Source organism: Pelophylax lessonae (genome assembly GCF_965119305.1).
Source record: "Pelophylax lessonae genome assembly, chromosome: 3".
NCBI classification, from domain to species: Eukaryota; Metazoa; Chordata; class Amphibia; order Anura; family Ranidae; genus Pelophylax; species Pelophylax lessonae.
The window spans coordinates 198157055-198184174 of NC_138770.1; the positions used below are offsets into that span (position 1 = coordinate 198157055).

The 27120-nt window shown below is 42.9% G+C and overlaps 1 protein-coding gene across 7 annotated transcripts in view; it reads right to left on the reverse strand.

Annotated features, from left to right (window-relative positions):
- Positions 1-27120, reverse strand: part of KIF1A (kinesin family member 1A) — a 234155-nt gene that overhangs the window by 19783 nt on the left and 187252 nt on the right. For 2 of the 7 annotated variants that reach the window (XM_082249384.1, XM_082249380.1), the window contains exons 37-42: positions 26627-26653; positions 20581-20604; positions 11309-11423; positions 10664-10797; positions 9618-9679; positions 973-1118 (exon numbers count right to left, since the gene is read on the reverse strand). In XM_082249384.1, the coding sequence (XP_082105510.1) occupies positions 973-1118; positions 9618-9679; positions 10664-10797; positions 11309-11423; positions 20581-20604; positions 26627-26653 (508 nt within the window). The remainder of the gene's footprint in view (positions 1-972; positions 1119-9617; positions 9680-10663; positions 10798-11308; positions 11424-20580; positions 20605-26626; positions 26654-27120) is intronic. The other 5 variants (XM_082249385.1, XM_082249382.1, XM_082249386.1 and 2 more) reach the window with 3 other exon arrangements.

Below are 27120 nucleotides of genomic sequence, written 5' to 3' on the forward strand. Positions count from 1 at the left end.
TAACTACATAAAAATAACATCAAAATAAAAAGTCTCATATATATATTCATCCACTGCCATGTGCATCTAAATTCTTCGTTAAAAGATGAAATTGTGCCACCACCACCAGGTGAATTGTGCGCTCACCTCACTCCTACTAATTTGAGGTGAGCGCACAATTCACTTGGTGGTGGTGGCACGACTTCATCTTTTAACTAACAATTTATATGCACACGGGGGTGGATGAATATATAAGAGACTTTTTATTTTGATTTTATTTTTATGTAATTATTGTTTATGACATATTTGTATAAATGATTCAGTAGTGCTGCACCATATAGTTCATTAAGATTGTTTTAGTGTGAGGTGAAATCACTATAAGGTGTAGAGCGGAAGCTGGTATTTTGATTTTTGTATGATCTACATGGAATTTACATCACATTTAAAATATTTGTTTACAATGAGTACCAGGTTTTTTTTACAGGTGGCGCTGATTGTACTTATTATATTTTGACAAAAATATATTATACTGCCGCTTACCGGTCCTTAGATGTGGCAGCTGCATTAGTGTTTAGGCTTTTTTTCCACCTTTATTTTCACCTGGTGGTCCTGTCAGTGACACAATTCCTGCCAAGGGTGATAATGCTCACACGTTGTATTTTATATATGGAGAAGCATCTCAGTCACCCCAGGCTGCTCTTCAGATCTGGACTAGTTGGCACGTTTCGGTGCCTTTCAATTTAAATGCCACCCCAATGCACCAAGGCATCGACGCACATGTTGCAGAGCACCACAATGCACGGTAATGCAATAACATGTATTGTGGTGCATTTAATTGCAGAAATGCGGAATGTCCATTTTTGGTCCATTCCTTTGTGTTTTCAGCGCATTAAAAATGCATTGGCTGCCCTAACACAATGCATGTGAAATCTACACACTGGAGCGGAGAAGCGTAATTGGGCCCTCAAGGGAAAGGAAAACTGATAACAATACCTCCTGAAGTAAACTCAGTTTATCCAATTCCCATTGATGATCGAGGATTAAGCTGTCACTCCTTGGCCTCCAACCGGCAAGGTTTTCTTCACCCCGTACATATGCTACAGACGTGTCCAGTACACGTCTGCGTCTCCTCTGCATCCCTATGGAACCAATATAGAATAATAAACAGCATATATTTATAGACTAATTGTTAAATGGATAGGATGAGATGAAGGGAACTTGTACACAAAAGGGAGAACGATACTTGTTGCCATAGCAAATTAAAGTACAACTAAAGGCAAACACTTGTCAGTTTTTATTGCTGTCTGCGCCCCCCGTTAGGGAGACTCACCCTCTCTATTTTTCCTGTTTACCATTATCATTGAAAGCCAAAGTAAAAGAAAATCCCACATTTTGGGTTGTCACCAGAAAAGTAATATAGGGGAAATCTTCCAATGAGTACATTAGTTATGGTGACCTGGGTGTCCCCAAGGGATTCCTAAAATTGAAAGAGATTTCCCCTCACTTCCTGTTTTGGCTATATAGCCACCAAAAAGGCAACCTTCTGAGATAATGTGAGCAAGAGAATCTCCCTGATGTTCTCAAAAGGAGGTTTTTGAAGAACCGATAACACCAAATTCAGATCCCATGGAGCTAACAGGAATCGCCTCGGAGGCGTCATATGAGGCACCCCCTGAAAAAAATTGTGAATCAGGGCATGCGTAGCTAAAGGACATTGGAAAAACATAGCTAAAGCTGGCACTTGGCCTTTGATAGTGCCCAAAGCCAAACGCTGTTCAACCCCTTTTTAAAGAAAAGTCAAAACCCTAGCTACCAAAAACAAGCTCAGGTGCACTTTCAACGATTCACACCATGAAATGTACAATTTACAGGTACGATGATAGATCTTCCTGGAAGTAGGAAAAAGATTTTACTCCATGCTAAGGAAGTAAATGTGAATACAGTAGGCTACAGCCCCCCTCAAATATAACCAAAGTTATATAGAATCAATGGAAAATTGGAGGGAAAAAGGGATATGGTGCTGCGTAGATGAATAGTTGAATCGTGTATATAAAGAATGTATCAAAAGTGAATGAATGAATACATGAATAAATATCCTATGCAAGACATATAAATAGAATAATGGTAATGTGTAAAAATTCAAATAAATAAATGCAAAAGCAATGTGAACAGTGTGACGTATACAAACAGACCAAGATGAGGTGGCTAGTGTCGTAAAGTGTAAACACACTGAACTATAGTAAATAGTGGTGAATCCTAAGTGAAAAAATATGGTTCAAAAAGATAAAATAATGTGACCATAAATATAAATATCCTGTAGATGGGTAAATATATCAGAAGGATGAATCAATAAAAAAGTGACCCAAATAATCTGATAAAAAATATAAAATATATATTAATAAATACATAAAGTGGCAGTGTGCATAAATATAGTGAATAACAGTGTGCAGCAGATATATGGTGACTATATATTAGTAATGGCAACAGTCCATATATAACATGCAACACAGCCCGTGGATCCTCAAATAGTGATGGCAGTGATGACCCTGTGGTGGTTATATTGGTGGGGTGCTCGTGATCCCTGGAGTAAGTAGCACACTCACCAGAAATACCCATCCCACACAGGGGTATAGAGAGGGATTGTATATATAGGCTGATCCCTCTGATGGGTCCTGGCTCCCTCTGGGGGTCTTGGTGTGTTGACCTAACACTCCCGATTGGGTATCCTGGGGGCCCTCTAAGGTTCCTATGGGGTGGATATGGGTATCCTGTAGGGTCTCCTAAGACCAGGTACCTGGGTCCTCCTAGAGGTCCTGGTCCAAGTCCTCCGGGAAATCCTCAGAGCATTGGGGTAAGTGGTACACCTCCTTTGCTGACCAGTGTTGTCCTGTATGTTGGATGTTGGATCTGTGAATTTTCAATAAATCCTTTGTTTTCCTGCTGCTGGAGGTGCCGCTTTCTTTTTTCTATTGTATGGACTCTTCAGGCTGCAGACCTCGGCGAGCACCCAGCTTCTAGGATTACAACAGCCTTTCCTGGGATTCTCTGCAGAAAGCTTTTGGAGTGGTGTACCCCCCCACCCCCTTTCGCTTTCCATTTGGACGCCTCCTCTGCTGTCAGTTCCAGCTATTTCTCCTAGCTTCTCCCTCCTATTTCACCTCTCAGAGGTGAAATAGGAGGTCTACACACCAAGACCCCCAGAGGGAGCCAGGACCCACCAGAGGGATCAGCCTATATATACATACCCACTCTATACCCCTGTGTGGGGTGGGTATTTCTGATGAGTGTGCTACTTACTCCAGGGATCAGGAGCACCCCACCAATATAACCACCACAGGGTCATCACTGCCATCACTATTTGAGGCTCCACGGGCTGTGTTGCATGTTATATATGGACTGTTGCCATTACTAATATATAGTCACCATATATCTGCTGCACACTGTTATTTACTATATTTATGCACACTGCCACTTTATTTATTTATTAATATATATTTTATATTTTTTATCAGATTATTTGGGTCACTTTTTTATTGATTCACCCTTCTGATATATTTACCCATCTACCGGATATTTATATTTATGCTCACATCATTTTATCTTTTTGAACCATATTTATTCACTTAGGATTCACCACTATTTACTATAGTTCAGTGTGTTTACACTTTACGGCACTAGCCACTTCATCTTGGTCTGTTTGTATACGTCACACTGTTCACATTGCTTTTGTATTTATTTATTTGGATTTTTACACATTACCATTGTTCTATTTATATGCCTTGTATAGGATATTTATTTATTTATTCATTCATTTACTTATGATACATTCTTCATATACACGATTCAACTATTCATCTAGGCAGCGCCATATCCCTTCTTCCCTCCAATCTTCCTGGAAGTAGACTTCTGGGCCTTCAATAGTGCAGGAATCACAGAGTGAGAAAGACCTCTATCCTTCAATACCTGGCTTTCAACAGCCACGCCGTTAAAGCCAGCGACTGTAAAGCAGGATGGAAGATCGGCCCTTGAGACAGCAGATCTTCCCTGAGAGGAAGTCTCCAAGGAGCATTGGCGACCAACCTTACCAGGTCTGTGTACTAAGACCAGCGAGGCCAGTTTGGGGCCACCAGAATGATCAAAATCCCTTCCATCTCTATTCTGCGCAGCAGCTTTCACAGGAGTTTCACATAGATCAGCTGATACTGACCCCAAGGAGCCACCAGTGCGTCTGTGGCGTCGGCCAGAGGATCCCTTGGTTATGACTAAACGGATATAACTCCATGAAACGCGTTGACCGTGGTCTTGTCTCTGCACAATACTGTATGTCATTTTGATAAATCGTTGTTGTTTCAAGTAGGATTTCGGTCTTCCATCGTTTGTGTGAACAGAGGATCCCTTGACCTGGCCACAAATCTCTGAACCCTCTTGTTGAGTCGAGATCGTGTCGAAACAGGTCAACATCGGGTGACCCCAACAGGATGCACAGGAGGTGAAACACCTCCGGGTGTAGGGACCATCCCGGGCCGCCAAGACACTCTTGGTGCCCCCTTAATGATTGAAGATATTTATCGACAGCTTGTACTTTACCACCGTCCAGGATCCCTGGGCGCAGAGTTTTCCCAGCACTCCACCCCAGGCTGGCGTACGAGGTTACTACCATCCAATACAACGGAGGAAGGACTTGCCTTGGCGAAGTGCTGATGCATGAAGCAACCATAGAAGAGCAGACTTTGTGACTCAAATGAATCAAAGTATCCAGGGATTTTGGATCCTTGTTCCATTTTATGAAAATCCCCTTTTGTAAAGGTCTCGTGTGAAACTGAGCAAACAGAACTGCCTCGAAGGTTGATACCATCAGACCCAAGGCCTGCATGCAAGTCCGCAGAGAGGACAGATTGTTTGCCAACAACAACCAGATCGCCCTCTGCAATTCTTGCAATTTTTCCAGGGGTAGAAGGACCCTCGCCAAAGCAGAGTCCAGAGTCAGGCCCAGATAATCCAATCTCATTGAAAGTATCAGGGCAGATTTTTTTAAATTGATGTTCCAACCGAACTCTTGCAGTGTTCGGACAGTGATCATCAAGTCGTTCAACAGGGCTGAGCGAGAGACAGCCCTCAATAGGAGATCGCCCCGGTACCCCAGTACCGAAATCCCCCGTTGGCGCAGTAATGCCAACTCCAGAACCAGCATCTTGGCAAAGACCCTGGGAGCGGAGGCGAGACAAAAGGCTAACGCCGCAAATTTATAATGCTCCTCTCCTATAGCGAAGAGGAGAAAACGCTGGTGTCCAGCATAGATAGGGATGTGTAGATATGCGCCCTTGATATCTATGGAAGCCAAAAAGTCTCCCTAGTGTAGGGACCCCACTACTGTGTGGATGGACTCCATTCCATACCTCTGTACCTGCACAAAGTGGTTCAAAGCCTTGAGGTCCAGGATTGGACTCACTTTGCCTTCCTTCCTGGGCACAGTAAACAGGTTTGCATAAAACCCCTGAAAACATTCCTGAGAGGGAACTGGCACAATCACTCTTTGCAACAGCAGATCTTGTACCGCCTCTCGGAAATCTCTTTAGCAGTGTGGAGATAGGTGCAGATTGGATGGGAAGAACCTGTCCGACGGTCGAGACCTGAATTCGATCTTGTACCCTGATTGGATCAGTTCGTGAACCCATTTGTCTTGAAACAAGGAAGTCCATGGTTCCGGAAAGAAACAAAGATGTCCGCCAACCCCAGATTTAGGTGAGGGCACCCCTTAATGCAGAGGGGGATTTGTCTGCAGATCCGGATTTACCTGGCTTTGGTTTACCAGACCATGTCTTCTTGGAACTCCCAGAAGACCTGAATGGCTTTTCTTTTTCTAGCGACCTGGAGGTACGAAAAAGCCACCTATGAGCAGTAAAAGAAGGCCCCCGTCTAGTACGTGGTGCCTTGCCCTTGAAGGATTGAGGGAGAAGAGTACTCTTCCCACACGTAAGGCCTTTGATCAACTCATCCAGGGAGGATCCAAACAACCTCTCCCCATAAAGGGAATGTCAGAAAGAACCTTTTTGGAAGCCTGGACCGCAGACCAGCTTTTTAACCACACCATGCGTCAAATAGCAATCCCCACAGCAGACATTCTGGACACCAGGGGAGCCACATCCAGCGAAGCATCACATATATACAGCAGGGCTTGAGCTATTTGATCCATGAGCTCAATCAGCCCCGGGGAGAGCTGTTCCATTTCCAAGACTCCTTTAAGTAGCTTCACCCATTCAGTGACGGTCTGTGACACCAGGGTGGTCACAAATATTGGTTTCAATATTGAGCCCGCTAACACGTGTAAATGGCAGGACAGAGACTCAATCCGTCTATCAACGGGATCTGTAAAGGCAGACGAGTCTTCCACCGGGACCACAGTAGACTTATTCAGTATGGAAACTGGATGATCTACCTTTGGTGGCACGGTCCACCGCGTGGAAACCGCATCCTCTAAGGGATAACGACGTTTAAAGCGCTTGGGCACCACTAACACGTGCTTGATGTGCCCCCACTGCTCATTGACAATTGTCAAAAAGTTCCGGACAGGGGAACACTTTGCCCAATTTCAAAAACAGTATATAGGACAAGGATAGAACAGACACTGGTTCATTCTTCAACACACATACTTCATCCACACACAGTACACTCCCAATTCGGAACTTCATCCATACACACACCCATCCATCTAGAGAGATATTCATCATCTGACACTGCAAGGATGCAAAGACACAGCTCCACCCTGACGAAAAGCCATTTTGGGAAAGGTAGCCATTTTAGAACTCTGATAATGACCATTGTAAGCCAGCAGCCATTTGGGAAGGGTAATTATAATATATTGTTCTTTTCATGATTCATTGCTTATTATGATATACGTATTATTGATTTCTTGTGATACTTAGATTGTTCTTCCCCTTATAAAATAATCATTTTAGATTTTTCCTTAATTTTATTTCTGTTTTTCCAATTTTAATCATTTCCTGTTTGACGCTATAGTAGCATACCATTTTTTTATAAGTGGTTTAACACTTAATCATTCTGCAGGGGAATACATGTTGGCTTTGTAAAACACAGACTATTGTCTGATAGTCCGTTATCAATATACATGGGTATTTTCTCCATGGGGAGAAATTGATCCTTTTGTTGTATTCATATATGGAGCAATATACCTTAGTGAGTGTTGCATACAATCTTGTTATTTTTATGTAAAATTGTTGTCTTTGTCCATCCACAAATTTAACTATTTATTGTGAATACATGTCTAGTGAATAATTAAAAATGTAATTCCATATTTAGTCTGTATTCATATTGATTGATTTGTGTTTTTCAAAGAAATTTGACTGGTAAAAATTACTCAATATAATTAACCTTTCAGGCAATTCCTGACACATTACCATGTGTTTTGGTATGTTCAATCTGTTCAGAACACCAAGGGTTTATTTCTAACTGTTTTGGTATGTTTTTATCATTCTACTTAGAGGGCTTCCCCTGTAATGCTAAAGAGATGGGATGTGGGTCCCTAGAGGAGAAACTTTGGTATAATGCTTTAGATTCTGTCCTGCATGGCTCCCTTAATGCTGCTCAGTTAAATATTGTACTCCGAGTTCACTATACCCCGCTTACAAACTCCATTTTGCGCTAAACGTACTACTATGAATGGAGATCTTATAAACCTTCTATGGAGATGTACCAAACTTCATTGCTATAGTTATAGGCTATTGTTAACACCATTAATTCAGTCTTTCACATCCCAGTCTCACTTGAACCCGCCAGATGTGTTCAGTGTATCTTGGATGATCTTCCACTAACAGAACTTCAGACAGTAGCTGTTAACAGAGCCTTATTTCAAGCCTGTAGACTCCTGCTGCAACAGTGGAAATCAGATAAGGCTCCCACTTGGTACTTAGTATGAGTAGCAATCTCAGACTTGAAAAAGTAATTTTCCAACCCTGATGGTGCACAAGTAAAATTGCCAGGCTCTGGTGGGACTGGTTGGCAGGACATGGTCTTGCCCCTGTGGACCTAGTGATGGATAGAATCCTGAGATGATCTTTAATAGTGGACATACTCTCCTGGATTCCTGTCTGTAATTCTGCCCACCCATTATGCTTGTATATTTTGTAGATATACATTTTACATATGGTTTTGCTTTGAGGGCGCCTGATATTCGCTGGGTGTACTATGTTTTGTATGGATCATGGACATATTGGAATACCATTACAGTCATCTTTTTGCTGTATATGCTACGTCTGTTTGTTGAAGTTCAAGAAAATTTATTTTTTGATTTAAATATTTTTTGATTTGATATATTATATTGTAAGTGTCCCTTTAACCGGTTGCCGACCGCCGCACGACTATATACTGCGGCGGTCAGCCCCGGCCAGGCAGAGTGACGTATCGGTACGTCACTCGCCTGTCACTGACTTGCGAGCCTATCGCGGGCGGGCGCGCGCCCGCCGAGGCGCGCACCCGCCGCGGCTCGTTCACAGGCAAGTCAGTGCGTGTGACCGGCGGACTCGATGTCCGCCAGTCACACTGCGATCGCTCCTGTGAAGGGAGAAAGACAGAGCAGCTTGTGTAAACAAGCTGCCTGTCAGTTCTCCCTGTGTAAAAGTAAAGATCTGACCGTTCTACTATGTAGAACGGTTGATCTTTGCTTTTACACCAATAGGAATGTCCCTACACAGTAGAAAGCACGCCCCTAGGACACACTTAACCCCTCCCTGTCCAATAAAGTTAACCCCTTCCCTGCCAGTGTCATTTTTGCAGTAACAGTGCATATGTATAGCACTGATTACTGCAGTAATGTCACTGGTAACCCCAAAAGTGTCAAAAATGTCAGTCAAGGGTCCGATCTGTCCGCCGCAATGTCGCAGTACCGAAAAAAAAATCGCAGATCGCCGCCATTACGCGTTAAAAAAAAAAACACCAAAAATGACAAAAATCTTTCTCTTTGTTAGTAAACGCGATAACTTTTGCGCAAACCAATCAAAATACGCTTTTTGCGATTTTTTTTACCAAACATAGGTAGCATAAAACAAATTGGCTGAAAAATGTTAAAAAATTTTGATTTTTACTTTTTTTTTTGGGGAATTTCATATAAAAAAATGTGAAAAATATTGTTATTTTTGCAAAATTTCCGCTCTTTTTTTGTTTATAGCGCGTGATCAAAAAATCGCACAGGTGATCAAATACCACCAAAAGAAAGCTCTGTTTGTGGGAAAAAAAGGACGTCAAATTCGTTTAGGTACAGCGTCGCACGACCGCGCAATTGTCCGTTAAAGTCACGCAGTAAAAAATCGCAAAAAAACCCCTGGTCCTTTAGCAGCCAAATCCTCCGGGGCTTAAGTGGTTAAGTCCTTGCATGTGTTGACACCTATAATTTATGTTAAAGGGTCCCAGTGAAGGAAGTTAGACTAGCTAAGCCCAAGTAGCTGCCTCTTTGTGTGAAGGTGAAAGGTAAGATTGAGAACTGAATTATATGTTTATTTATTAACTTGTACATACAATGGAATAACATTGAATGAGACTATGATAACTGTGTGTTTGGCAGGTATAATTTAACAAAAATAATAATAATAATAATAAAATAGTATTAATACAAAGAAGCTACTCACCAGGACTGCTGGCCTCTGCAACTCGACAAAGACTGAGCTCATACACGCCTGTCACACGGTTACTATACAAAAAGCAAATTACTGCTGTCATTTAAATTGCAGACATAAATTCTCAATAGGTGTCATGTTTCAAAATATAATAGAAATCTACAGCCTAAAACAAAATGTAGATCAAGAAGCAGACCCACAATGTTCTCTACAATAATTTCTTCTCCTATTTCCTGATATCATCCCACGCACAAACTTCACTTAATCCATGGTCATCTCATATCCTCCACTCTTCTTACAAGCCTCTTCTCTTCCAATGCAATCCAGCATTCTCCAAACACTAAACCCTCTTCTTCAGGAAAGCTTATAATACAGGGGCGTAACTACAGAGGTTGCAGGGGTTGCAATCGCTACCGGGCCCCCTGCTCCAGGGGGCCCGGTAGCAAACCAGTGGGTGAACTTCTAGGATCTCAAAGGTCACACTTGCGACCGGGCCCTGGCATTTCACCACTGTGGGGAGGCCCCAAGATTGCAGGAAGGGGGCCCACTGCAGAACTTGTGAAAGGATCCTGATGCGGGACCATAATAAAAGGCCATGCAATGAGATTAAAGAGCCCCAGGATTAGTGGGAAGAGCCCCGGGCTTGAAGGGAAGGGCCCCTGCCAGGGGTCTGGGGGGCCCTTCATGGTTTCTTGCTTCGGGGCCCTGAAGGTTCTAGTTACGCCTCTGTTATAATATGAACTAAATTATTTTCTTTGGGCAATGATCGTACCGCCACTTCCATTCCGCCTAATTGCTGTAACTGACTTCTACTCTTGGAACTGATTTAGGATTCTTCTGATCTATACTACAGAAGAACAAAAGACCCAGACTGGCATTTGAAAGAAGGGCTAGTGCATTTAAAAAGTTAGTACAAGAAGCGTTTGCAATAATGAGAAGTTTAGAAACTCTGTTTTTGTACGGAAAAGAAAAGAGACACGGCTTATTTTCTGGGCACAGCCAGTATCCGGAACATATGTACAATGCAACTTTTAAGAACTTGTATACCCTGCACTCACCTCTCAGAAGCTCGCAGGCTTCCTGTACCAAATAAGTTTCGAATAGAGCGACAAGCAGGTAGTTTGGCATCTCGAGAATAAAAGACCATACAGAAGTCTTTGGTGATCACAGCTGGCTGAGTGCAGTTCTCCAGCTGTGGGGAAAATATTCATTTTTAGGTCAGATTGTAAGACACTTGAATACACTGTAGATTCTAAATTAGACTAGCTACAATATGGCCCGATGGTGGCCCACCTCACAATAATAAAACGCATTCATTAATACAGATTAATCTATGGTCATGTTGCAGTTTGACTTTGCATTGAGCCAATGTGCTTGGCCTTGTATAGGGGCACCCAGGTGTCAATGTATATATTTATTAGCCCCAAAAAGCAATGGCTACCACCAGAACTAAACTAAATATCCTTTATTGTTGTTAGTGGGGGAACCCAACTGATCACTGGACAACTTGTGGAATCTTACTTACCTGGTGACCAACACCATTAACTTACCTACTGAGGGCACTCCTAAACAGATTTATTGGTTAAAGAGATGTGGCTTAGTACTTTCTATATATTAACATAAGGGTCCTGATATACTGTATACCATAATCTGTGCAGCACATCTATGTATTGTAATGCTGGTATTGGTGTCTCAAGTCTCACCTCTACATAAGCAGACAGCGTCATATATATCTTCTCTCTATATGGAGTGACACGATTTAGCAGTATAGAGTTGTGCATAGAGCTGTCCCATGCCACTTCAAAATGATAGAATGTCCTGCCATGATAGAAAATAATTTAATATACTCTATATGCACATATACATATCTCAGATACACATAAGACACACATTACACTGGGAATTACACATCACAGGAACACTACACTCTGTTTACTATAATGTGTATATATATATATATATATATATATTGTATCACCATGCTGGAGATATTCACACAGATATAGTGACAGAAATAATATCTCACACTATATAATTAACAGTGAAAGTGAAGTGGTTACTAAAAGCAACGGCTCTAGCTTTTTTTGTAGCCTTCACATATTCAGCCCCAATTTGTTTGGCTTCCCACAAGAACAATTACTTGTACTGATAAGACTAAAATTACCTTCTAGAAAACCCATTAATTTGACACTATAAAGCATATTCCTAAAAACAATTACAAAAATAATAAAAGTATATAAGGTTGCCCTTGATCTGGTTATGACAGAACAGGAGACATCAGTCATCCATTGGCCCTCATTTTACCTGCCAGGGTGAGTGGCACAAGGTATGGCCCATTAAGTGCATTAAGTACTTTTGTCAGTAGTATGTGCTCATCATTCCTAGGAGTAAAATGGCCTGCCTGACTATACCAAGCAGTACTCAGATTGGTTGCATCAATGCAGATATATGGGGCAAGTATGGTATGTGTGGCTTAACTCAAAAATAGTGGTAAGCAAAGCTCCAGATTAAGAGGGTTTTTCTTTTAGGAAAGCGCTAGAATATATTATTTAACATTTCATAAAGAATACAGTTATATTATGGATTGATAGCACTATATTAAACCATGTATTTGTACCATGCACTGCTATCTAATTAAATCCTCAAACCCCGGGGCGTGGCCTGACCGTGATGGTGTGAGGACGCATCTCCTGCTTCCCTGAGCCTGCTGCTTGACCTGTAGCGACCACCGATCATCTACTTACCCGCTGGCGATGCCACCAAAGAAGCGACCGTCCTCCCAGCCTCCCGGAGGGCTCTCTGCACACTCCACGGACCTCCGCGATCTCTTTTCAGCGACCCCTCGGAAGCCCCCAGCGAGGCGGCCAAGATGGCGGCGCCCCGATCCTCTCCGGCCTCCACGCTGCTCCCGGGACCACCTTCCTCCTCTGGAATACAGCTATCTCAGGTACAGGGGCGCAGCCCCAACCCCTTCTTGCCCTATACTGCGGTATTTCCTCACTCCACAGACTCTGGGGACACGGAGGAGGACTGGGACTGGAAGGCCCACATTAAGGCCTTGCCGACCAGGACGGAGATTGTACACCTGATTACCACTACGGTGGAGCAATCAGTCACTCAGGCCTTGGAGGGGCTGAGGGCGGACACTGAGGCTCTGGGACACAAGGTGGCTTCCCTAGAATCCGGCCAGGATGATATACTGCATTCCCTATCCTCCTTTCAGGAGTCTACTTGCACGCATGACACTGTCCTTAATACACTTATGGATCAGCTTGATGATTATGAGAACAGAGACAGGCGCAAGAACATCTGCATTAGGGCACTCCCTGAAGCCACCAGAGCTCCTGACCTGGTCCCCTCTGTCCAGGGTATTTTTCGCCAGATTTTGAGAAACAGAGCCCCTGATGTCATAGACATTGACAGAGCGCACAGGGCCTTGCTTCCCCCACCAAAGGAGGGAGAGCCACCCCGGGATGTCATATGTAAACTTCATAAGTATGCTGTGAAAGAAGACATTATGAAGGCTGCGCGGTCTATGGCTGTGATTGACTTTGATGGCGCACAACTTTCTCTGTTCCCCGACCTGTCTAGGCGGACACTCATGCAACGGCGCTCCCTGCGCCCCCTACTGGATGCCTTACGCTCTCATCAGGTGGTGTATCGCTGGGGCTTCCCCTTCCGTCTTACTGCTTCCAGGAATGGCAAGTCAGCCGTTCTCCGCACCAAGGATGACCTGCAACGCTTATGTGCTGCCCTGGATGTCCCCTTGACGGACTTCCCTGACTGGAGACTGCAGAGTACTCTCCCCTTGCCGCAACGCCCTGAGCGGTGGCAACAGGTCACCTCGCAAGGAGGGAAACGTCGCAGAGGCTCGCGACGGGGCTACGCCCGGGCCTCCCAGCATGAATGAACGCTGCTCACTCTCATTGGAGACTTGCCGGATGGCGGGCTCTACAATCTTCTGCTGCTCTGGGGGGCCTGACTGGGTCCCTCTATCGTTATGGTGGTATTTGCACTACGTTGTTAACTATGTTTGACTTATATATTGATGGTTTCAGGGTGGGACTCTCCCCCCTGTGGACTGGGGCTGACCCGGGGCCCTTTGGGGCCGTGGGTCTCCCCCAGCCCGGCTGCAGGTCATGTTTACTTCATTATTGTTGTTCTATGGCTCGGAGATGCATTGCTCCTCTCACTGGTGGTTCAGTCACTACCCCACAGTAGGTGGCCCCGTGGGTCTGGGTAATCCTGAGTCCTCGAGGGTTTTTTCTCCCACCCTTTTTTTTTTTGGTCATGGTTAGTTGGAGCGGCCCCCTCTTTTTTGAGGCTAAGGGGGGCGTGTCCCTTCGGGATGGCTCTCCATGCTGGGGACGGTTTTTGTCCCCTGCTCTTTCTTTTCTACTCCTCGTTTCTGCTGTCCCATTCTTTCTGTCTGTCTCCCCCCTCTGCTTTCCCCTCTCCCCCTTTCCACATTCCCTTCTCTCTCTCCTTTTTCATGGGTGGTCTGGGGGGGGCCTGAGGCCCACGGTGGATGTGTGGAGCAATGCGTCTTGGAGTTCTTTTTGCTTCCCTTACTAATCGGGGCGAGGCTTTTGACTGCATAATATTTGCCTGTTCTCCCCGACTGCCCATTGATGTCTCATGGCTGATGTACTGCGAGTGACCTCGTACAATGTACGGGGGCTTTGCTCTCCCAATAAGAGGGGAAGGATGTGGCAGGAACTGCGTCACTTACGCCCTGATATACTTTATTTACAAGAGACGCACTTCACTGCCTCCTCCACCCCCCGCTTACCTACCCAGATGTTTTCCCAGTGGTATCATAGTGTATCCCCAATTGCCAAAGACAGGGGGGTTGGCATAGCTATCCACAAAAAGTGTCCCTTTGTACTCATGGACTCCCTTACGGATCCTGAGGGTCGTTTCCTTTTTCTGAAGTGTATTATTCACGGCCACACGTACACTCTTGCTAATGTGTATGCACCTAACTCTAGAACAGTCTCCTTTTTGTCCTCAGCCCTCACCAAGCTCAAGGGGTTTCGGGAGGGCATTGTTGTCTTAGGGGGGGATTTTAATGTGGTCCTTGATTCCTCCCTGGACTCCTCCTCAGGGTGCTCCCCTCTCTCTTTCCGAGCTCAGAAGCACCTTCGGAAGCAGTTCAGGGCCCTGCATTTGGTAGACTGCTGGCGGATCCTCAATCCTGGGGTTAGGGACTACAGTTACTACTCCAAGGTTCACGACATGTACTCCAGACTGGATTTGCTCATGGTGGACCAATACCATCTGGACTCTGTCCGTGCCGCTTCGATTGGGTCCATTACTCTCTCTGATCACTCCCCGGTCTCCCTGACGTTCGCACCCCCAGTGCTCACCGTGTGACCCGGACGTGGCGCCTTAATGAAAACCTCCTGGATGACCCCTCCATTTTGGGTCAGGTTACTGAAGAGGTACGCTCCTATTTTGAGCTTAACTCATTGCTTGATGTCTCCCCCTCCGCTGTCTGGGAGGGCCATAAGGCTGTGATCAGGGGGGTCCTCATTTCGCACGGTGCCCGATTGAAGCGGCAACGACAACAGGAGATTTCTGATTTGTTGGACCGGATCCACAAATTAGAAATCAAACATAAGTGTGACAAGGCTCCGGAGGATGCTCGTTCCCTAGAGGAGCTCAGGAACACCTTGTCATCCTGTCTGGACAGACGGGCCCGGGACAAGCTGCGCTTCTGGGCACACCGTTTTTATGAGCATGGGAACAAGTGTGGCCGCCTGCTGGCCCGTATGCTACATAAAAGGTCGGAAGCCCGTCATGTCCACGCCTTGGAGACTCCAGAGGGAAAAGTCGTCAGTTCCCCTCGCATAGCCACTTGCTTCCAACGATTTTACGAGTCCCTGTACCATCTCCCGCAGGCTGGGGGGGGTCGACTGTCCAACATTCATGACTACATGGCAGACTCCGGACTCCCTAGGCTCCCTGACGGGGTCCTGGAGGAGATGGAGGCTCCCATTACCGAGAAGGAGGTGAGCAGGGTGGTATCTGGTTTGCCTGCAGGCAAGAGCCCGGGCCCGGATGGCTTCACGAACCACTATTATAAGTCCCTGCTCCCTGTTCTTGGCACCCATATGTGCACTTATTTTAATGCGGTGTCGGGTGAACGACCCCTCCCACCTGAGGCGCTGTTGGCCCACATTGTGGTACTCCCGAAACCGGGTAAGGACCCCCACCACTGTGCCAGCTATAGGCCCATCTCTCTCCTCAACGCTGACTCCAAGATTTTGGCCAAGATTATGGCGCTTTGCCTCCAAGACCATGTCGCGTCCTTGGTCCACCCTGACCAGGCGGGATTCATGCCCCTCCGAGAAGCCCGGGACAATACTGTCAGGGCTCTCCATGTGCTCCACTGGGCACAGCATGGACCGGACAGACTTCCCTGTCTGGCTCTATCCCTGGATGCGGAGAAGGCCTTCGACAGGGTGGCCTGGCCATACCTGTCGGAGGTTCTTCGATCTCTGGGGCTCGGGTCCCGTATGTTGGGGTGGATCTTGGCCCTGTACCACGGCCCGAGTGCCAGGGTCAGGGTGAACGGGTTGCTGTCGGATCCCTTTCCCATCTTCAATGGCACCCGGCAGGGGTGTCCCCTGTCACCCCTCCTTTTCGCCCTGGCCCTGGAACCCTTTTTTGAGGAGAGTGAGGGCAACGGCTGACATTGCTGGTGTTACGGTGAGTTCTACGGAGCATAAGGTGTCGGCATATGCCAATGACCTGCTGTTCTATCTTACCCGACCACAGCTCTCCCTCCCAGTACTAGTACGTGAGCTGGACCTGTTCGGGCGGCTTTCCAATTTCAAGATCAATTATGATAAATCCGAATTGCTACCTATTCATGTGCCCCCCGATCTGGCTTCGACTCTACGGCGATCCTTTGGCTTTAGATGGCGGGAGGACTACCTCCCATACCTCGGCGTGAACATCTCCCCTGACTTGAAAACTCTATATGACAGGAACTTCGGCGACCTGTTGGCGCGTATCCATCTTGACCTGGAATCGTGGGCGTCCCACTCGGTAACATGGTTTGGCCGCATTAACGTGCTTAAAATGACCATCCTTCCCCGACTGATTTATTTGTTTAACACGGTCCCCATGCATTTACCTTTATCCTTTTTTAAACGTTTGCGACGGGCTTTTCTAAAATTCGTCTGGAGGGAAAAGAGCCCCCGCTTGGCCTATACTGTCCTCAGAAGGACGAAAGCCGACGGTGGCGTCGGTCTTCCGGATGTCACACTATACTATAAGGCTATGGCATTAGTTCGTATGCTGAACTGGGCGCACGATGGTCAGTCTAAACCTTGGGTCCCCTTGGAGAAAACGCTGGCGGGACGGAATCTTGCGGGTGCCCCGTGGATTCCGCCGGGTGATCGTGGACTGTCGGCCTGGACGTCACCCCTGACTATAGCCACACTTCGTATCTGGGATGGCCTTAACGCGTCTGGCGCCATGTCTTCCGGCGTGTCCCCTTTGGCTCCCCTGGGTGGATTTCCTTGGTTCCCCCCGGGGGAGGATGTGCGCTTTTTTCGCCCTTGGAACGCTGATGGCAAACTGTACTGCGGGAAATTTGCTCCTGCAGGCACTTTGCTACCCCTAGCGACTCTGCACGATCGGTTCGGCGATTTTCCGATGTCCGACTGGCGATATAGGCAACTGACTGACTTCTTCGCCACACTCCCGACTGCTCCACGCCCGATTACTGGCCTCTCGGCCTTCGAGAAGTGGTTTGTTGACCCTCCGGAATCCCGCCATCTACTGTCGCACATGTACAAATTGTTATTGAGTGGGGTTTCCTCCTTGCCTCCCTATTTCATGAAGGAATGGGAGAGAGAGCTGGGGGTAGAATTCGCTCCCCCACAACTCTCTCGCATTCTGCGATTGACCCATGTCTCCTCCATTAGCACCAGGATACAGGAGTCGGCCTATAAATTTGTAGCCCGATGGTACAGGACCCCTGCTAAATTAGCCCGGATTTTTCCGGGCTCGGACCCCCATTTTTGGAGGGGCTGCGGCCAGGTGGGCACTTTCCTCCACATTTGGTGGGAGTGCCCCCTACTGCAGCCCTTCTGGGACGCTGTACATCTTTGGGTATCCAAGCTGTCGCTTACCCCTCCTTCCCGCACTCCCCTTCAGTACCTGTTCCATGATACACGCTCCTCAATCAAACGCTACAAACGTAGTATAGTTCCTTTCCTGCTGAACGCCGCCAAGTGCCTCATACCGAGGCATTGGCGGAGTTCCACCTGCCCCACGCTTTCTGAGTGGAAACGGGAGGTCAACCTGGTGATGGAAGTGGAACGGCGAGTTCTCACATCACAGGGCAGGGAGGAACGCTTTAAAGACACTTGGATGGGGTGGATGCATTATTCTGATGAGATCTCAGATGTGCACACACCTATTATTAGCGGCTGAACTCTAGGACTCCAGCCTGATCTTCTCCTACCTGGGGCCCACGCCCCCAACTCGGACCTCCCCTTCCCTACCTGTTTTATCCTTCCTGCTTGTCTCTTCCCCTCTACTGTCTCTCTTTTTTTTCTTGACTTTCTTTCTCTCTCACCATCTCTTTTTCTGAGGCCAGTGGCTGATTCTGCGGAAGTATATACTGTAACATGGATACTAATGTGCACTGATGTTAGAATTATGTGTGGTGTCTGTCGGGCTCTCCGGCCTCCTTTGCGGAGATCCCTTTTTTTTTTTTTTGGGCGGCACTGACAGACACGGCGCATCATGGGGGTCCTTGAATGTACTTGCTGTTTGGCCGATATTGGCACACGCCTTCACAATGCCTGATTGATTGACCCCTATGGACATTCCTGTTTCACTAATGGTGTCCGGACTGAACATAATACTGATTGTGCCTTCTCTGTGTCTCTTTTTCTAAATGCACTTATGCACTCCTTTGCTATTTTATGTTTCTGTATGTTATTTTGAACTTGTTAAATAAAGATTATTAAAAAAAAAAAAAAATCCTCAAACCCCACAACTGATAAGTACATGTACAATGACCTGTATATCCTAAAGGAACATAAATACAAATAAGCTCCCATATACAAACCAATCACCAATAAAATATGTTTAAAGCCTCTCATCAATAAATATTATTAGTATTAATATTAGTATTATTAATAATAACAATAATAATACATGCTATCAATACAATAACAATAATTATTTATTAAAATGTAATAATACAAAAAATATTAATAATAACAACAATATAAATAATTATTATTACTAGTTTTATAATTATTATTTATATTAAATCATATTTGTAATATTTTATTATTTATTGATAGGAGAGTTTGATCATACATTATTTTATAAGGGTGCATGTTTCCTATATGGGAACTTATTTGTTCATGTGATACTTTGGGATATGCATGCAATATTTATATTGGGGTATAAAGTTTAAGGTTTTTATTAGATTAGATAATTTGATTTATTTGATTAGATAATGCTGTACATGCACTAAATATCATTTTTTGATATTACACAGCTGCAAAGATAAAAATTGAGGTAAGGGTGAGTGTAGAGTATTTATAGTAAACAGAGCTTTGAGAAAAATACTGCTATTCAGTATACACCAAACAGTTACTACACACAGATCAACCAATATAAATACTGTATATTGATACACACACAAAAATTAGCTTATGGTGGCCCGTTGCTTTGTAGGAAAATCCCTAAATTTTAAGGAAGTGGCATAATTTCAGTTTCAAATGTGAGTAGGAAATGGCATAATTAAAAGTTGTTTGAAAATTATTTTTAAAGTTAAGGCTCTCCTAGATTCTACCAACAGATTTGGTAATTATGGTAATTTAACAAATGGCACCAGGCCCAGGTTTAACAGGCATTATGATAGGCTAGAGCCTAAGGCAGGAAAAGCCAACAGCCAGATGTTCTTGGCATAGTTAGTAAGCTACATATTTTCTGTTATCATCACAAAAGCAGGACTTTATAATATTCAGTCTACAATATTCTGCACTAATAAAGCCCCATATAAGCTATAGAATGTTTTTGGAGGAAGTGCCTATCTGGGGTAAGGCTTAGGAAGCTTAAGGGGTTATGTGCTTTTAGGTTCAAAATATTGTATATAAATTTCTGCTATAAAACACTCTGAGTACCATGGATATGGTTAGCTCTACCATTCCTTGGAAATGTCCCTCAACATGCACTTGGCACTGGAAAGCATATAGAGGGCTGGTGTTTAAAAAAAATATTTCTCAGACTCCAATATTTTTTATTCTAGCTCAGACAAAAATTGGAAGTCAAAACCTGCCTTTCAGCTATGGACAACAGTTAAATTTTTCTGAGTTCCATTTTTATTAAAACAAGCTCTGAGCAATATGAACATCTAATGAAGGTGTATCAGTATACAACAGTAGAACTCCACAATAATAAACAGTAACTGGTAAAATAATAAAAGAAGAGGCAGAAAGAAGAGGGGAGATGAAGAATAGAACCGAGAAGATGGAAAAACATAAGGGGTAGAGGGGCCAGATCATGACCTTATTTGGGGTTGGAAGGTGGAGAAAAGGTGGGTGACAAGAATGCATTAGACTGAGGTACGAAAAACAAGAAGGAAATCTAGAAATGGCAGATTATGACACTATGGAAATCAAGAGATGAGATGCATGGGGATATAGGGGAAACTATCAATGTCCAGGCCTAAGTAAGGTGGAACATAAAAATTATATCCTTCAGCTGCACAAAAGTATTATGAACTGTAAGGTGAGTAGCATAGCACTGTTACAACTAGTAATGAAGACAAGAAACTATAAAAATATTATGCAGTGGCAGGTTTTTCTATACACCAGAAAACATCTAGTCAGTGAACAGGCATTGTGGAGGGAGGAAACATTAACAAGAATGTAAGCACTTAAGGTGGAAAAGAGACAGACAATGGCAAGAAGGGCAGAATAACAGAAGTGAGTACCTGGTGCCCAGCACGGAGTGGCTGCTGAAGGTAGGAGCCCCAAATATAGAGTGAGAGAGTGTGAGTGCCAGTACAAATCAATGGTGGGGCATGGGAGGGTCATGTAATGCAATGCATGGAGGGAGAAGAATCACAACTGACAGAACCCTAGCAATTTGCCACCAGGGACTACTGACATAACTAAGCCAGGTCATTAAAGCAATATTCAGCTGCCTGAGAATTCACTAGGATCTAATGACATTGTTCTTATGCTTAATGCCTAATGATTTCACATGAGTCACTATTACAACATTACAACATACAACAGTATGTACAGTATAATTGTTACAATGTACTACGTATAGTCAGCCATATACATTAAGTGGTATGTGACTAGTGCCACAATTCAAGTACTGTACAAAAATCTGTACTGATTTGGCCATCTATGAACAGTGGTGGAAAACATCCACTTTATTGTCAATATTTTAACAAGTAATGGGATAGGTAGCTTAAGTCGTACTGTGACCTAATTACTGGATTGTCTCTGGCCCTGCTCCAAAATATAATATGTAATAATAACAGACATTAGTTCTTGCAAAATTTCTTGAATTGCTTGAAAAGGCAAGTCAGATATGCTGTACAAAATACAGCTGTAGCTTTATTACCTTACCATTTTGCTACCCATCAGCGTATAGTATCTATCAATTGTGCGCACAGTTCTTGGTCTCCTCTGGTTATATGTCTGGATGTTATGTGTTGCATATTTTCCTCTATCCAAATTGTCATGAGAACCTCAAATTACTGATCGTGTAACTGCCTGTCCTCAGCCAGTAAGATCTGACATGCAACTTCTCCAGATTTTACTGTCTTTTCATCATTTTCCACTTCTGTTTTAATCTTAGTTCATGAAAACATGACAACTTTAAAAAAAAAAAGGAGCAAAAATGGGTAAAAGTCAGGATCTGTAGGTATGTCTCCTCTCACATGTGTTATTATGTCATCTCTCTGGAACGTGTGTGATGTTCAATTTGAAAAAAAAAACAGCATCTTCCATGGTTCTTCAGAACACAACTTTGATACATACTCAGATGATGTATTCTTCTTTATATAGACACCCAGAAAGACCCCTTTTGGTTTTTGGGAAGTTTCACTGCTTATTTAATTGTAAGATCTAAATGGATACAATTGAGATTCTATAGAAATATATAAGATTTTAAAACCTCCCACTGCAATGGAAAAATAAAAAATCCTGCTCATCTTGGCATCCACATTAACTCTATTACTACCCCACTCTCTAAGCATAACTTTATATTATTCCTGGACAAAGCTTTAAGGCAATATTCAATCAATACTTTTTAGAATACTGTTCTACGGGAAAATGCAACTACTAACCCTGCCCAGACTACTTTCTGCTAAATGTAAACTTTGTTTGTACTTCTTCATCTAGCAGGAAACAAATCCAGGACTATACCCTAATATGGCCTAGTCCTATTTTGGAATGCCTCCCATCTGAATCAGACATTCAGATTTTAGACTATACCTTCCATATTTCCCAGAAAAAGATGGGTTTTGGTTGAACTAGAGCTCAACAAATGCTCCTCCTTATCTGGCTTTCTCCCTTACACCACTTCCTCCTTAACAACACAATATCCAGAAAAACGAAATGTGCTTCAACTGTGTTTTAATTCTCTGCACCACGCAAAACACACAGTATTTCAGGACCTGGAACACCTGCTGGTGGCACTGTGCTTCACAGAGTGGAAAGTTGTTTGTTTCGGTGTCCACTAGTGGGTGTCTCCCAGCAGCCAGCAGATCCCAGTAATCGGTTTTCACCTGATGGCTGTTATAAGGGTATTTAGGTCCTCCCCTACTAGTACCTCTTGCTCCAGTGTTTTTCTGCTGCCAGACTCGGTTTGCCATTGATCCTGATCTATCTTGATCCTGCCCTGTACCTGTTGCTTTGTACCTGCACCCCTTTGTTCCTGATCCCAGTTTGTTTCCTTCCATCTAATGCACCTCCAGTTTTCTCCTGCTTTTCTGTCTTCCTCATTTTGTATATATTGTATATAGTTAGTTGTTAGGTAGGCTTTCTCTTTGTTAGATTTATTAGTTAGGTATTCTTTCACTGGGTTTTTCATTCATTTTTATTTTTATGTTTGCTGTGTGCTGGTGTTTGAAAGGAGATTGTTTCACTGTAAATAAATCTCACTTAAAGCATACACAGTCTGTTCTCAGCCTCCTGAGTGTAGCCTTGTAGATCTGTACATCCCTACTGTTAATTCTAGACACTGTCTCTCTCGTCTGAAAAACTTTGCTTTTCCTTGATTATCCTGGGTTTCATAGATACCTACTGCACTGGAAAGAGAGTTTTATTCTAAACTAGCAGACAAACAAAATGTACAAATCAATCTGGTTCGATTATCCATGACTCTGAGAAATTGAATGATAAAGACAAGGGAATTCTGCTGGGTGTTCTTTTTTTTGGATGTGAAGAAAAGGTAAGGCAGGCATGCTCTAGAGTTGCAAATACATTATTTGTGAATGAAGACGTAGACCTGTGTGCTCAGTTGGTGGACACTTTATGCCAGTGCTTCACAAAGTGGGCATTACCACCCCCTGGGGGGTGTTTGAATGATCCAGGGGGGTGGTAGCAGTCGTAGTGATTACTTTATTATCCAATTAAACACACAAAATCAGAGATGTATAGTAACGAAGTAGAACTACTTAAGTACTGTACTTAAGTACCGAAATGCGGTATCTGTACTTTCCTAGAGTAGAATTTTTTTCTCCTACTTCTACTTTTACTTCACTACATTTTTTCGATGATTTCGATACTTCTACTCAAGTATTTTTTTTTTGTGCTGCATAGTTACTCGTTACTTTTAAAAAAATTACCACTGCCAGAACAGTAGATGGCAGGTTGCATAAAGCTCAAAAAAATGTGTATAATGTCATTTGTAAATCAGCGCATACGAAAATAAAGGCTGTGTATAATAAAAGCTGCTATACCAATCTTTCCAATAAAAAGAAAATATGAAACAAACAAATAAATGGTGCTACAGCGCTTAAAGTGCATCAAGAAACTACTAACAAACACAGGTTAATCATTTGAATAAATCATTTGAAATAATAAAAACAATATGATGTTCATACTTTTGACTTCTTTCTTTAATAACTACATAACACAGTACTTGTACTTCTACTTTCAGTACTTGAGTAGAATTTTTTTTTTAGAACTACTGGTACTTTTTACTTTTAGTACTTAAGTAGCAAATTTTTTGAAAAAACTACTTGCAATACTTAAGTAAAAAAAATGTTGAATACTTTAGTACTTCTACTTAAGTAACTTTTTCTGCGAGCACTTCCACTTCTACTCAAGTAATTTTTTGATCGAGCACTTGTACTTTTACTCAAGTAGAAATTTCGAGTACTTTATACAAGTCTGCACAAAATGCAAGTTAAAACAGATCAGTGGTCAAGTCCATAGACAGGTCTTAAAGTCAGACTCCAGGCAAAAAAAAAAAAGAAAAAGATCCCTTACAGTGTAGCTGCACCCGCATTGCAAAGATTAAGTGGGCTTGTTTTGACCCGGGGAGAGGAGAAACCCTTATACTTACCCAAACCTCAGTTCCGCCGGTGAATGGCGCTCCCCTATGATCCAGAGGTGGACTGTTCCTGGCATCGTCACATCCAGAGCAGGGCTATGGACGCTGCTCTGTGCTTGATGATGTCAGGAATCATGACTGCTAGAGTGCAGGGGGTGCAGGAGCTGCAGGAACTGTGTGGAAGATCGTGTAAATATATCTTCTTTCATGTTTCCCGTAGGATGCAGGTAGAAATATAGATACATAAATGCAAATTTGTCACTGCATTTTTCTGTTTGTTCACTTAAAAAGGTAGATTTCCAGGGGGGCGCTGAGTAATTTTTTTTTTCTGAAAAGGGGGTGGTAGGCTAAATAAGTTTGGGAACCTCTGCTATATGCTAACATTGATGATTCAATCACAGGTTTGAGACAATTATGCCATAGCTTCATTTGGTGTGCATAGTAACCATATCTGAGCATATTAGGAGATTTTGCAGGAACTTATGTTTATATACAGTAGATATGTAGTGATTTCTGGTGATCTCCCATTATTATGCATTTATATTTTTTATAGGTGTTATGTATTTGTGTTGATGTTTGTGATTTTATTGTATATGTACTGAGGTACCAATTAACGGTAACCAGTAAATTGTTTAAAGGGAAAGTATTTTTTTTAATATAAAATGCATTTTACAACTGGTGGAGTAAATTGGACCATGTTTTATAAAGGTTTTTTTTTCCTTCCTTTGGATCAACTGTGGATATATGGTTCCTTTTATGGAGGATTTCTATTCATTTTTTATTTTTTCTCTACCAGTCAAATTCAATAGATGTGTGTCTTTTTTAACCTAACTGTGTAACTATGTAACTATGAAATATTTCATTTGAAGGTTTTGGAGTATTTTATCCAGGCAACAGTGGAGCTCTAGACTCGTTTCAGTGCTCTAGGTTCCTTTCTTTACTCTCTGTTCCATCTACCGCTTAACAGAGATCAATAACTCAAGGTGCAATTTACACACAAAACTGGATGGCTTAGAGCAATTACATATTGCTTATTAGAGGGCTGACTCTGATGTTTCATAATCTGACAGCAAACCTGAAAAGGGAGCTTTTTTTTCTGTCTGGGCAATTTAGCTAACCCACAGGGCTCTAGGATTTTTTTATCACTAGTAAATGATTATTTGTTAAACAGATAAAGTACATTGAGTGATATTTTAAGTGGTATCAGTAATGACAACTTTGTGAACTGTTTTAAAGTACCTATTTTTCAAACAACTTACTTTTATAAGGATCTTACATAAGATGGATTGCTTAGAATGGGTTCTGTGTTGCAAAACTACAGAGTTTGGTTTATCACTTAAAAGACACATTCTCTTATCTATAACATGATAAAATATTGTTCCATTGTTAGCTATAAATTATAATTCTCCTTCTCCATTCTGCATGCATTAGGCCAGGTACTCATGGACATTAAAATTACAACCAATAAATGCTCACACTGGAATTAACACATTAGCGTTGGGTGAACATTTGCATTTTTGAGACACATTTTGGAGAAATTTTGGTGTGTTTGGTTTCATCATACCCCTTCAGGCATAAAAAGAAACTACTTCCCACTACCTACAATTCTTTGCTCTCAATAATAAAACAGTGTAGCAAGTATTGATTAGCCCAATCATGTCTAAACATGTTTTCTAAAAAATGTTTTAAAGCGTGAAAGTTTTATTACGTTTGCGTTCATGATGAGAGATGTCAACTCACTTCCTGTGTGGTCACCAGGACAGAAAGTAAGGATAAATCTTCTCAAAAGGGACAGAGACAACAGTAAAACCAGAAAGAGTTTTTATATATATATATATATATATATATATATATATATATATATATATATATATATTTGTCATGTTTTGACAGGACTTTAAAGGAAACCTACACTAGTTTTCCTATACTGAGTTATAATATAGTCGAATAGGCATGATGTTATTGTTTATCTTTTGCTTTTCAAAGTGCAAACTTCCTGGCTCTCATGCTGATCCAATAACTTAATTTATTTTACCATTACTGCTTACTTGTTCTGCATCAATATTAAAAACAAAGACTGCCGGGTAACTAGTTTCCAGAAAGAGGTCAGCAATAGAAGCCCCCATATTTCTCTTAGCACAGATTTCCTTTAGTTTGTAAGCCCATGAGTACCAAGCCTTTGACAATGGTTAAACATATTTTCCTATGTGGAAAAAAGGAGCATTTCCCAGGACCAGGGGAGGGGTAAAAGGACCAGATTGGTAAAAGTAGGGGTGAGAAGGATGTATTTAATGAACTGCGTAACCTGATGTAATGGTGGAACAGAAGAAAAAATAAATAAATAACAGCCAGTGGAGGTTGGTACAGAGGAAAGAAGAAGACTGGGGCAGAAAGGACAGTATAAGGGCAAAGGGAGTTAAGCTGAACAGCAGGTTGAGGAATGATAAAAAAAAATAAAATACCTAGGTGTGTCAGAATCAAGAAACTGCCTGAAACACAAATAATGAGACATTAGCGTTTCCATCAGGGCATGGGAAACCTCAGCCCCCAATGTCCCCAACACATTCATCCAACGATTTTCAGCTCAGCCAGTGGATAGGTAAATACATCTTTATGGTCTCCCTTGTTTATTCCAAATAGGGAGCATATGAACCTTTTCTAATAAGGTAAGTGCTTAAGTGAGGTTAAGAGGTGCCAAAATGAGGAATTTGCAAGATACATGAATTATAAGGAAATATATGGGATTACAAATGACAGGTGAGAAAGTGTGAGAGGAGTGAAAAGTACGGAATGGTGATGATGGACAGATGTTAGAAATGATGTGAGCATGATTGAGGGAAGGCTGTGAGTCAGGCTTGAAATGACCGGGATCACTGGGGCACAAGGGGAGTCAGTATAATGGACTAGGTAGTTGGAAAGTACACGTACATTTCTCTGAGAAGGTGAAAGTTCTGAA